Raw genomic sequence first — 14481 nt, 5'->3', positions numbered from 1 at the left:
CGCCAGAAGCAGCAGCAGTTGTCTGAAAAAAGTAATTTATTTTAGTCTTTGTTCTTTTCATGTGCTTCTGCGAAGAAGTGAACTATACATGTGTATTTTACTGCATAGACTACTGGTTAGAAAATTAATCATAGTTTTGTTCTTGCGTAAGTCTTATGGATATCCTTGTGTGGGGCAGTTTCCTAATGTAAATTTTCCCATCGCCAGAAACTCCCTCACGCCATTAAGTTTTAATTTTGTGTTAGTACAGTTTAGATCAGTGCAGTCTAATTTAAATATTAATCTCATGCCGTAACGTTTTGGTAAACATGGTTTCTAATAAAAGGAGTCTGTAAATACATCAACTTCAGTAGAGAAATTTGTTTCTGTGTAATAGCTTGTGGTCTCAAAGTACAGTGATAAATCTGCAGAGCAATTTGTAGTGTTACTTTCTCCTTTGATATATTTTGTACACATTTCAAACTCAGTAGCGCCATTTGAGACCTTATATCTATCTTATACACAGTACGATATGGTTAGGGACTGTGCTTGATGTGTGCAGACACAAAGAAAGTTGACTGCTGTCTGTAAACAGCTAGAAGCTTCATTGGCTTCTAGCTAATGCTCAAAGTTTGTAGTGATGTCGGGGCGCCAGTGACGAGAGGTGCAATGCCTTTGATGCTACTGTGATCTCTTGTGAGCCAGACATCAGTGTGACTTCTGATACGCAACATCTGACCACTCCGTCCTCACTCCAGAGTGGGTGGCAGACAGTGGGGGTTCACATGTCACTGGGCGGAAGCAGGAGAGGTAACAGGCTGTGTAGCTGGCTCCCTATGCCTTAGCAACAGGTTTGAGATGCTACATAGTGTTGATGATAACTCTGAGCCAGCATGGGATAGGTATCCTGTTAGGCCAGAAACCGATTTTCCTGCCCAGTCCGGACAAGTACATAGGGTGGGTTTGACTGTCAGCGGGAGCTCCAAAGTTAGGCAGGTGCTGGAGCCCCTCACAGAGATAGCAGGCAAGGCGGCAAAGAATTCCAGTGTGCATTAGGCATGTCTGCCAGGAGGTCTCACCCAGGATGAGGAGGAGGCCCTGCCAGTGGATTTCGAACACACTGGGTGCAACCGGCTCCATGTAGTGGCACATGTCAGCGCGAATTACACCTGCCACTTGTGTTCTGAGGCCATCCTCGGCTCCATTTGTCAGCTGGCTGGTTTGGTGAAGGCAACTAGTAATGCACATAGGGTGCAGGCTAAGCTGTCTATTTGTAGCATCATACCCAGGATCGAGCGCGGTTCTCTGGTTTGGAGCAGAGTGGAAGGTCTAAAACAGAGGCTCAGCACTCTGCTTTCGGGTGCAGAATTGTAGGGTTCCCCTTAATAGGCCAGGTGTGCACTACATGCAGGAAGTGTCTCATACCTCTGCTTTTGGGTGCAGAATTGTAGGGTTCCCCTCAATAGGCCAGGTGTGCACTACATGCAGGAAGTGGCTCAGACCCCTGCTTTTGGGTGCAGAATTGTAGGGTTCCCCTGAATAGGCCAGGTGTGCACTACACACAGGCAGTGGCTGAGACCTCTGCTTTTGGGTGCAAAATTGTAGGGTTCCCCCTAAAGAAGCCAGGTGTGCACTTCATGCAGGAAGTGACTCAAACCACTGCTTTGGGGTGCAGAATTGTAGGGTTCCCAGTAATAGGCCACGTGTACACTACACGCAGCAAGTGGCTCAGACCTCTGCTTTTGGGTGCAGATTTTAGGGTTCCCCTTAATAGGCCAGGTGTGCACTACATGCAGGAACTGGCTCAGACCTCTGCTTTTTGGTGCAGAATTGTAGGGTTCCCCTTAATAGGCCAGGTGTGTACTTCATGCAGGAAGTGACTCAGACCTCTGATTTTGGGTGCAGAATTGTAGGGTTCCCCTTAATAGGCCATTTGTGCACTACACGCAGGAAGTGGCTCAGACCTCTGCTTTTGGGTGTAGAATTTTAGGGTTCCCCTTAATAGGCCAGGTGTGAACTACACACAGAAAGTGGCTCAGACCTCAGCTTTTGGGTGCAGAATTGTAGGGTTCCCCTGAATAGGCCAGGTGTGCACTACATGCAGGAATTGGCTCAGACCTCTGCTTTTGGGTGCAGAATTGTAGGGTTCCCCTAAATAGGCTTGGTGTGCACTACATGCAGGAATTGGCTCAGACCTCTGCTTTTGGGTGCAAAATTGTAGGGTTCCCCTTAATTGGCCACATGTACACTACACGCAGGAAGTGGCTCAGACCTCTGATTTTGGGTGCAGAGTTGTAGGGTTCCCCTTAATAGTCCATGTGTACACTACACGGAGGAAGTGGCTCAGATCTCTGCTTTTGGATGCAGTATTTTAGGGTTCCCTTTAATAGGCCAGGTGTGCACTACACGCAGGAATTGGCTCAGACCTCAGCTTTTGGGTGCAGAATTGTAGGGTTCCCCATAATAGGCCAGGTGTGCACTGCACACAGGAAGTTACTCAGACCACTGCTTTGGGGTGCAGAATTGTAGTGTTCCCCTGAATAGGCCAGATGTGCACTACACGCAGGAAGTGGCTCAGGCCTCTGCTTTGGGGTGCAGAGTTGTAGGGTTCCCCTTAATAGGCCAGGTGTGCACTACACATAGGAAGTGGCTATGATGTTAGTGGAGTATGTGTGGCCTGCACATGGGGCTTTTTAGATCAGTGAACCCCTCCCTTGCGACCAAAGAGAATTTGCCTGTTAAATCAGCCACATTGACCTCAGAGGATCTCGGTCTTTGCAGAGATAGGAAAGATTAATATGATTTTAGTAAACTGCAGGAGCATCCAAGGAAAGGTCCCAGAATGAGTATCGCTTACTGAAGGCTATAATACACAGATCGTATTGGGAACAGAAAGCTGACTGAAACCAGACATCCTAAGTTCAGATTGGAATGTAGCGGTGTGTTTATTGCAGTTAAAAATCCAATAAAATCAAGTGAGGTTATCACGGATTCTGAATGTGAATTAGCCTGGGTGAAAATGAACATCACAGAACGGTCAAAAATGGTGATCGGATGCTTTTATAGACCATCTGGGCCAGGATATGTAGTTGTAGAGCGCTTAAGACAGAATGCGAAGGATATCATTAGTAATTTTCTTGATCATGCCGTTGTAATAGGGAGTGACTTAAACTTGCCAGGTATAGATTGGGAGTGTTATGCCATCAAAACTGATGCCAGAGGCAGGGAATCATGTGGCATTGTTCTGGATGTCTTGTCCGTAAATTACCATGAGCAGAAAGGTAGAGAACCAACTCTTGAGAGTACCGTCTTAGACCTCCTGGCAACAAACAGACCTGAACTTATCGAACCAGTTAATGTAGAAGAAGGTATCAGTGATCATAAGGCTGCAACAGCATCTATGACGATGGGTCTTACAAGGAATGTTCAGAAAGGTAGGAAGATATATTTGCTCAGCAAGGGTGATGGGATACAAATTTCAGAATATCTCAGTGGTCAGCATCAAATATTAGGTGATGAGGACGAAAATGTGGAGAGCAAATGGAAAAAATTCAAAGGCATCGGTCAATATGCCCTAGGCAAGCATGTTCCGAGTAAGGTTATAAGGGATGGGAAAGGTCCACCATGGTTTAATAGCTGTGTTATGCAGGCCTCTGTGACCGAGCGGTTCTGGGTGCAGGCTCGAATCCTGTTTCGGGCATGGGTGTGTGTGATGTCCTTAGGTTAGTTAGGTTTAAGTAATTCTAAATCTAGGGGACTGATGACCTCAAATGTTAATTCCCATAGTGCCTAGAGCCATTTTAGCTGTGTTAGAAAAATGCTACGTAAACAAAGAGCACTTCATCTGAGAGTCAAGAGAAGTAAAAACCCAGCTGACAAACAAAATCTGAACAAAACAAAATGAGCGTAAGGAGAGCAATGAGAGAAGCATTCAATGATTTTGATAGTAATACTTTGTCAACTGACCTGAGTAAAAACTCTAAGAGATTTTGGTCATATGTTAAATCAGTAGGTGTGTCAGAAACATCTATTCATTCTCTCAGCGACCACACCAGCACCAAAAAGAAAGATAACAGAGAGAAGGCGGAAATACTGAATTCAGTCTTCTAAAGTTGTATTACTGTGGAAGATGGTAACACTGTCCCTCCTTTCAATCGTCATACGAACGTCGAAATGGCAGATATTGAGATAACTGATCGTGGATTGAAAAGCAGCTACAACAGCTTAGTAGTGGAAAGGCTTCAGGACCAGATGAGATACCTATAAGATTCTGTAAAGATTATGAGAAAAACTTGCTCCCCTTCTAGCAGCAATTTATTCTAGATCGCTTGAGCAACGAAAGGTACCTAACGAGTGGAAAAAAGTGCAAATCATTCCCGTTTTTAAGAAAGGCCTTAAGACAGACCCACACAACTATAGACCTACATGTTGCTGTCAATCTGTTGTAGAATTCTGCAACATATTTTATGCTCAAGAATTACAACTTTTTGGAAACTGAATATCTCCTCAAAAAAAAATCACCATGGATTTCGCAAACAGAGATCCTGCGAAACTCAGCTCGTTCTGTTCCTCCATGAGATCCACAGCACAGTGAACAACGGCGCTCAGGTTGGTGCCCTGTTCCTTGATTTCAGTAAGGCATTTGACACTGTCCAGCATTTGCGTTTAATGAAAAAAATATGGAGCAGACTTGCAGTTGGATTCAAGATTTTCTTGCAGACAGAACTTAACACGCCGCTCTTAACGGAACAAAATCGACAAATGTAAAGATAATATTCGGAGTGGCATAGGGAAGTGTGACAGAACCATTGCTGTTTACAATATATATATATATATATATATATATATATATATATATATATATTGTAAACAGCAACGGTTCTGTATATATATATATATATATATATATATATATATATATATATATATATATATATATATATATATATATATATATATATATATGATCTAGTAGAAAGTGTTGGATACTATTTAAGGCTATTCCCAGATGATGCAGTTGCTTATACGAAAGTAGCAATGCCAGAAGACAGTAAGAATTTGCCGAACGATCTGTGGAGAATTGATGAATGGTGCAGACTGTGGCAGTTGACCCTGAAAGTAAATAAATGTAACATATTGAGCATACATAGGAAAAGAAATCCAGTATTGTACAGCTACACTATTGATGATAAACAGCTGGAGACACCATCTGCCGTAACATCTCTAGGCGTAACTATCCAGAGCTACCTTAAGTGGAATGACCATATAAAACAGATAGTGGGAAAAGAGACACCAAGCTCAGATTCATCGGAAGAATCTTAAGGAAATGTAACTCATCCACGAAAGAAGTGGCCTTATCTGGGATCCCTATCAGGTAGGACTGATAGAGCAGATAGAGAAGGTCCAACGAAGAGTGGAGTGTCGTCAAAGGATCGCTTAGCTGGCGAGAGGGCGTTACGGAGACGCTAAACAAACTCCACTGGCTGACATTACAAGAGAGGCGTTATGCATAACAGAAAGATTTACTATTGAAATTTTGGAACAGCACTTTTCAGGACTCAGACTACATATTACTTCCCCTCACATACAGCCCACTTATTGACCACGAGGAGAAAATTCGAGAAATTAGAGCCAATACAAGGGCTTACCGACAATCATTCTTCCCACACACTATTCGCGAATGAACAGGACTGGAGGAATCCGATAGTGGTACCGAAAGCACCCTCCGCCACACACCATTAGGTGGCTTACGGAGTGTGATGTTAATGTAAATGAGTGATTTAGTTTTCCATTAAATGCGAAAAAGTACAGAAAACGGATACAAACAAAAATAACGTAGAATACTAGCAGTATACTTATAATTGATTTAAATCTAGCAGATTCGTAGGCAATAACAATCCGCAGGCTACCAAGCAGCTCCTGTTCTATATGAAACAAAAACAAATTTGGAAACCCCTCCCAATATTGCGGACGCGAGAAGAATGCAGTCAATATAGGAGTAACATATTTACAACGATACTCGAATAGTTCAATACACACGGGAAGTAGTAATCACCAGTGCACTGTGATGAAATCAAATTCTGTTAACTAGAGCTGGGCAAACGATATTCGTGTTCGAACGGGTCGAGATTTCCCGATTCTTCGCAGCGTTCGAAACAGTATCGAGCATATTCGAACAATCACGTGCAGCGCGATTGCAAGGGATGTGCACGAAAGTAGGAACTAGTCACAACAATAAGCTATGGCAGTGCAAAATCCTACACTGCACAAACTGCTGCTGCGTTTGAACAAATTTACAATACGCGTTCTCATAGAATATGTATGTATATACAGTATGTATGGATATAACAAACATTTATATTAATTTTTAAGTAAAAGTGACAGACAAAGACGAAAATGTTGTCCTCCAAATACTTTTGACTGAACCCAGTATAATGTTTGATTAAGAGAGGAGGTAATGGTTTACCAAGTAGGTTGCAAATGGGGAATTCAATCCCTGTTCACATATTTGAGAAACGGATAAAAACGTTACATGATTTTAATCAGTTTGAAAACAAGACGGAAAATTTCAGATGAAACAATCAAGAAACTAATCAAGAATTGAATAACGAATTGCATCACAATAAAGTGACTGTAACTTTTGTCACGAGGGTAAAAGACAGAGGAATGACTCGTCTTTGAAATAATGCCGTCAGAACTGAGCACATCCCGGGACGATCGCGATCTCGGGAACTACACAGAATCATGATTACAACCTTTTATTTTTTTATTAGTTTCCGTTGTTACGCTCGACCTGCATCTTAGGTGATATTTCAGTGCGGGTTTCACAGTTACTTTTATTGTTAAAAATCCATAGTGTATTAATCCTTTAATTGCTCTAGACGTATTAAAGCACTCGCATTTGTACCTGTCCCTGTGTGCTCTGAACGTGTTTACGCGCCCCACCAGTCCTTCTACCTGATACTCTGAACACACGTTCAGAGCACACAGGGACAGGTACAAAGGTGCGCGCGTTAACACGTCCAGAGCAGTTAAAGGGTTAAAAACCCTAGTCACTAGACCGCAGGCTGATCAAAAGATAGAACAGAACACGAGATTTCCCGAACTGTGACGCAAGCTGTTTGAGTTGTGTTAACTACAAAACGAAAACAAATGTGGAAGACTAAAAATCAGGCAATAATTTATTTATTTGTTTTTATTATCCATCTTAAAGGCATTAAAAATGCAATCGGTGTCGTCATTTGTGTACATATACAGTTTACATAACTAACAGAAATGGTGTAATATATTGCAGATCATTATTGTCTAATAAGATTCAAAAATTTGTCCTTGTTGCTGCACAAGGTATTGGCATTATATTTACATGTATAAGTTTAATCTAAGTGAAACTATATTAGTACCAGTACTTAAGATCATCTTTAGTGCACATTATAAACTCTTTTATTGTATAAAAAGCTTTTTCTCTAAGCCATTTCTTTGTGACACTTTTAAACTCAGTCTGTGACACATTATGTGCCTCTATTGGCAACATATTAAATAGTTTTACTCCCATGTACCTGTAACTATCTAGAGTTTTCCTTAGTCTAGCAACTGAGATGTCAATTTGCTGTTCTATACGTGTGTCATGGTGGTGGATAGATTGTCGTAGTTTGTGACTGAGTTGGTTTTCTTTTGTGTGTATCGGACAACTTAGTATAAAGAAGGCTGCAACTGTTAGCATTTATAGATTTTTGAAATATGGTCTACAAGACTCGTTATTTCTGGCTCCTTGGATGCATCTGACTGCATTCTATTACCAAATGAAAACTTGTTTTGCTCTGGGCGAGTTTCCCCATAACAAAGTGCCATATGTTAAATGGGTGTGGCAAAAGGCATAGTATGCATTGAGTAATAACTTACCACTAACACATCACCATACTTACCTAACAAATATATCACACGAGCTAACTTAGTACAAAAATAATCAGTATGACTCTTCCACGTTAATTGTGAGTCAAAATAGATCCCAAGTAGTTTAGCTGAGACACAATCAAACTTATCACTCTTAACACGCAAGCTAAAGAGAATATTTACAGTTTTATCATGATTTATATGCAGTCATTGAGTTGGAACCACTTGATGGCAGCTCTGAGATGAGCCTCACTTTCCTCGTTTAATTTTCCTAAATCTTTCCCTGCTGTAACAAAAGTTGTATCATCTGCAAATAAGTGTGGATTTACAAAACATGCTGATGGGCAAGTCATTTACATATATTATAAAAAGTAAAGGTCCAAACACAGAGCCTTGTGGTACACCCTGCATGATATCCAAGACATTTGACCTCATATTGTTATAATGCACAATTTGTTTTCTGTCGCTGAGATAGGATCTGATCAGAGATAGTTCTGAGCCTCTAATACCATAGCAGTGCAGTTTTTCTAGTAGTATCCTGTGACTGACAGAGTCAAATGCCTTGCTGAGGTCCACAAGCGTGGCATTAACTGATTCGAATGATGACAATATATATGAAACAACATCTTCACTGCTTTTGACGTTGACAGGCCGGACCTGAAGCCATACTGAGAGTCACTAAGAATATTATTCACAGACAGATGTTGACTGATTTGGAGCTGTATGCAATATTCCACTACTTTTGATATGATGGGTACAAGGGAGATTGGACGGTACTTATTAGGACAAGACTTGTCACCTTTCTTGTGCAGTGGAGTAATGACTGCCATTTTTAAGGATGAAGGGATACAGCCACTGTCAAACATCCGGTTCATAAGAGAACAAAGTGGATGTACTATTACATCTGCTAATTTTTTTATTACAAAATTGGAGAGACCATAAATAATAAGAAAGCGAGACGATGGATTGATAAACTTGAAGCGCTCGAAGCTAACAAAGGGCATGTTACCCCAAATCCCTATAATGTTTCACCCCCGTGTCTGCTTTGACGAAAAGTGCCGGCCAGTCTGAGTTGGTTTTTAAGCGAAGGGAAACAAACGATATCTCTGACTTAGGACAACTTGTCAATCTTCAAAGTAAACAGTTTCGAATTGTATACTACTAGTTTAGTATCAAAACAAATAAACGTGGCATTCTGGTATATGGTATAAGGAAAGTAATTATTCCTCGTGATTTTGTTTTTAAATCAATTAGCCTCCCTCTCCTTCAAACCGGTAATGTACGCTTTCCGAACCTTCTTGCAAGAAGATCGATTTGTGTTCTAAGAGTGAAGTGCCGATACGTGGATCTATATTGGAAGAATGGAAACAGATTTGCGTCAAAAAGTTATTTCTAAACTTAATCTTGAATTCGGAAGCGACACAAATAATCTCCATAAATGTCACGAACTACGGAATAAATTAATGGAAGAAAAAGAAGCTATAGAGAATTCGGTAAGCTTAAAATATACTGATATTCAGTCCTTTCTGCAAGTCATTATAACAGATACGGTGCAGTGTACGGCAAAATAGTTTATGTATCAGGTTTTTGAAGTTTTGACTGCTTCGCCATAAAGCTGAAATATAACAACACCAGTGACCTTTATCTGTGCGTCCAATTTAAAATGTGACTGCAGAGAGACCCATCATAATTCTGGAACTTTTGCCCGTTTTGCAGGAATTGCGTACATAAGAATATTTTATGCACTAGTCACATGTCAGATTTAGTTACCTAGTTTTATACATTCAAGGATCGTCTCACTATGATTTGGGAATAGACATGCTAATATAATGAAAACCTGTTGCTTAAAACATTGACACACACAAAAAGGTAAGTATGATTTATGATGATAGGAAAGTTGGCTGAAGTGATTTAGGAATATCATGGAAAACCTAAATCAGGTTAGCTGTACAGAGTGAACTCCATCCTCCCGAATATTAAGTCAGTGTCACAATGGCTACACCATATTATTCGGTTTGTCCATACTGTACAACACACTTTGATTTATACACATTTTGCTTTGGATGCCTTATAACAGAAAATATAGTTTTTGCACACACTGAGGACATCTGGTGCTGACTTCTGGACCATAAAGAGGTGTAGGTAATACATAGTAGGAGTCATGCAGAATAAAGTGCTAATGCGGTATACACTGTGAATACTACTTTATTGCTCTTAAATGAAACAACACACAGAGATCTCTGTACACAACAGTCAAGTAGCTGACTGCTTAAACACTAAAGATATAGCGAACATCACTGTTCTTTGGTCTGGGATTATACATCATGTATATTGATGCAGTCGTTCAATCATGTCCTGCTAGAGTGAAGTCCCTATAGAGACCTCTGTACCTCTTGCACTAACTGCAGTCTGCTTGGAAAACTGACTCCAGCCTGCTTAACATTCAATTATGCTTCATGTAATTTTTCCTTAACTTTCATCTTTCAATGCGAAAACCTGAGTCAGAATCCCTCCATCGCGAGTGAGATGTTGAGCCCAGGAGAATGACAAGACATTATCATGCGCTTTAGATCTTGACACACAATTTTCTCGTAAAAACATTATACTGTAATGGCATAATGTGACAAGGTGGCATAGTGACCCCCTTTCATAATTAGACACCACTCTGAGCTCTCTTAAATAATCTTTAACTGTGTAGTATACATTAATTAGCTGAAGAATGTTCTAGCTGCCATTTTGAACAGATGTATTTTAGCAGCCTTTCATGCCCCTGGTTACAGTATACAACGTTATTCTCTAATAGAATAAACTGTTTTGAGTTTTCTATTTGTTTTCTCTTGGTAAGTGTAAGTCCAAACTGGTCCATGTTCCTTGGTTATGGATAGAACCATCAGTGCAATCCGTAGTAAAGTTTTCCATTCTGTTTATTGAAATAATTAGCTACTAGTTGCACAAAATGAATTTTTCTTCCTTATGAGGTTTTAGGCACCTGTGCTGCTCTTCTTTAGAAGGTTGTAACAAATCACATTACTTGTGAGTGTCAAAAATAAGATGCATGCAGCATGTTGCTGTGGTCATGTGGTTCATAGTGCTGTAAGAAAATCGTGTGATAGTTATAACCTTCAGTAGGGCACTAGGTGCTTGAAACCAGTCAGGGAAATCAAATTTATTTTGTGCAAATGGTTGCTGGTTATTTCAAAACATTAAATATAGTTGCTGAATATGGACAAAACACAAAATTTCCTGATATGCAGCATAGATTGGTTGATGTACCTACTCACATGTTTCAATAATAGTGACCAGTTCTTTTTAAATAGCTCTTTATGATGCGCATAAGTACCACCCCTTGTTATTATTATTGTGGCTCTCTTCTACAGTTTGAAAACTGTGTCCTTGTTTCTCTTTCAATCCCTAGAAAATAATACCATAGCCAAGAACTGTGTATATCTAGAAATAGTATGCCAGCGCAAGGCCTTGGTTGCAATAAATCGATGATTAAACACTACTTAGAGCATGACATGCTGATGACATTCTAATGGAAATATCTTTGTGAGTTCATTCCGTGTTAACTGACAATCTATAGAATATCATCTACACTTAATGCGAAAGAGTTGTTTTTCCTCATTATGCTCAAGTGCATACTTTGCTTTTTCTTTGTGTTCTTATTACATACTGCTTAATTGTAAACATCCCTGAGGGCTTCATTTGCTATCTTTAATAGCTCTAGTGTTTGTCAGTGACCATGATGTCACAGTTATTAGCAAAGAGCACTTTCCCTTTATGTCTCATAATGTCTGGGACGTCATTAATATGAAGAACAGGATTGGACGCAATATATTTCCCTGAAGAACTCCTATGTTTATGTCCTCGCCTGACAATTGTTCTAATAAAAATTTATCATCATCATATGTGTGAATTATCTCTAACTTTTGCATACTGTTTTCCAGGTAAGACTAGAACAACTTGTTCACTATTTGTCTTACACATAGCGATTCTAGCTCCTAGATTAAATACTGTATTTGAATGACTCCTATTCTCACGAAGAACTGCTTTGGGGCTGCTCTTATGTTTGGTTTCAAATCTTTCTGTTGTTCCTTTTTCATACTGTTGTTAGTTTTTGCTCATGATAAAATCATGAGCATCACCATTCCAATACAAAACATATCTTGTCCTACTGAAAGACCCAGTTACAAAATTGCAGTGGATATATCACCTTCAGTGCAACAGTTAGCTATGTGCCCCTGAAAGCTGTACAAGTAAATACTGGTATGTTGCAAGGTCCTTGTAATGTATTCTAGTTCAATACTTGTTTTTGGTTTCGAATCACTAACTAATTTCTGGAATTGTATATTTAGCAACACTTCACTAGTTATCTCTTGAGATATGTAACAAGCTTTTGCCCCCAGCTTCTTGCTGATTTTATTCTGTCTGATTAGTTGTTTCTATTTCAGTATAACGTTCTAATATTTTTGTTTCACATTCACTAATATATGTCATTAATGTAAGCTTACTCTTGTAATTCCTTTCTTAGAAAAGCACCTTCTGTAGTCTTTATTTATTTATGTATTTATTTTTTAAATAAAGAGGTGCCGTCTCTTCATCTAACCAACTGCATTCTCATTCAAGAGGATGACAGTTCCAATGTGCATCGGGCCATACAGATTTAGGTTTTCTGTGATTTCCCTAAATTCCTCCAGACAACAGCTGGGATGGTTCCTATGAAAGGGCACTGCCAAATTTCTTCCTCATCCTTGAAATGGTCTGAGCTTGTGCTCAGTTGATGTCAATGGGACCTTAAACCCAATCTTTCTTCCTCTTCATTTACCCACTGTTACTTATGAATTAATGACTCTTGGTTTTCTTTTTAAAGGTTTTGACAGCCAATCCAAATGATCCCCAAAAGGTAGCAAACTTCTGTTTGAAGTTCTCACCCTGGTTTTGTGTTCCTTGTTAGGAATCAGTACTTTTTTATTTTCATAATATGTGGAATATTTATGTAACAAAGTTGTTTCCCAGATTGTCTATATAAACCATGAAGAAAAACACATTAAAAATGCTTCTAATCTCTTGTGTTTTCATTTTTAGAATCTGTTAATATGTATGCTCATTGCCATTTAGTCTGACATAAAAAAATTACTTCAGAAGAAATCTATTAACTTGTTGATCCTTGCTGATATATTCTTGTCAATTTGCTATCAGGTGCAAAGTAGTGTCAAAACTTCTGTATTAACTTATTTACCAGGAAAAAAATTAAACTAAAATATTTCTTTGCCATGTTTATGGAAGGTTCCAAGGAAGAATGGTCAATATTGAGAGATGTGATAGGAACAATCATTCAAAGCAAAATAGTCTGGCAAACATGGGCTCTAAAATGCGTACCTCAACAGCTATGAGCACTTTTCATCAGCACTGTGAAACAAATCTCGTCTGCTGCAAGTTCTTTGCTTTCCTTATTTTTGGAGAAGGGAGTGCAGTCCAAAACAAGAAAAAGTTGTTCAGGAAACATCGACTCTAAAATACAATGAATTTTGGTAGAAGAGATGTGTTATACCGTAGCAATAATGAACAAGTGCTCATAACTCTTAAGGTATGCAATATAGAGCCCTTGTTTACCAAAATTGTTTTTTCTTGTTTTGGACTCAATTGTTTTTAAATCTGGGGAATTTTGTGGTGAGGTGAGTACAGTAAGCTCATCCTGGTGTTCTTTGAACCACATATGTATGCTGTGAACTGTCTGACACATTGCAATCTCCTGTTGGTAGATGCCATCATGTCAAGGAAAAGACAAACTGTATCTAGGGTGAACATCATCCCCAAGGATAGATGTGCATACTTGTGTTGATGAACAGTGCCTTCCAGAATGATGAGATCACCCAGGGAATGCCACAAAACATTTCCCAGAACATAATTATCTCTCCTCCAGCCTGGACCTGTCTGCCGATGTTGCAGGGTTTTACATTCCAATGGCCGTCTGTCCGATGGAGCATAAAATTTGATTCATCTGAAAAGGCCACTGTCACCACTCAGTGGATGACCAATTGCAAAGCAGGCGAGCAAATTCTAGCCTTATCACCAATGAATAGCATTTAGCATGGGGGCATGAACGAGGGGCCTGCTGCAGATGCACACATGCAGCAATGTTCGCTGAACGGTCATTGAGAATTCATTGGTTGCTGTGTAGGGTAAAGGGACTAAACAATCATTGAGGAGACACCACTAGTAGCCCCTTGGTTCATCTGGGTGGTCAGTTGCTCAACAGTAGCACACCTGTTCGCCCGTACATATCTTCGCAGTTGTTGTTCACCTCTGCCATATGTGACTCATGATGCCTCAGTGCCAGTTTTGGATTGCACCATTTTGCCTTGCATGGTGTACTTTAATCATGGCGGCATGAGAACAGTTTACAAACTTAGCCATTTCGGAAATGCTTCCACCCTTGGTCCAAAAGCCAATAATTGTGCCTCTATGGATGTCAGATAAATCACTCTTTTTCCACATTATATCAATGACCGCACTGTTTTCTGTGTTCCCCAACATGCTGTAAACATCGTTCGTTGCTAATACTGCCATCTGCTCTCTGTGAGTGGTTATTAAACATTGACACCCAACAAA

The 14481-nt window shown here is 39.8% G+C and overlaps 1 protein-coding gene across 1 annotated transcript in view; it reads left to right on the top strand.

Annotated features, from left to right (window-relative positions):
• The first annotated feature begins 8960 nt into the window (after nt 1-8960).
• LOC126330686 (RAD50-interacting protein 1) overlaps nt 8961-14481 on the top strand; it is a 128758-nt gene continuing 123237 nt past the window's right edge. Inside the window, exon 1 of the mRNA XM_049996386.1 lies at nt 8961-9362. Coding sequence (XP_049852343.1) covers nt 9231-9362 — 132 coding nt within the window. The 5' untranslated portion in view covers nt 8961-9230. The remainder of the gene's footprint in view (nt 9363-14481) is intronic.

The sequence above is a fragment of the Schistocerca gregaria genome, chromosome 2 (genome assembly GCF_023897955.1).
Source record: "Schistocerca gregaria isolate iqSchGreg1 chromosome 2, iqSchGreg1.2, whole genome shotgun sequence".
NCBI lineage: Eukaryota > Metazoa > Arthropoda > Insecta > Orthoptera > Acrididae > Schistocerca > Schistocerca gregaria.
The sequence above is the reverse complement of the archived record's forward strand: the minus strand, read 5'-3'. Positions and strand labels throughout refer to the sequence as shown.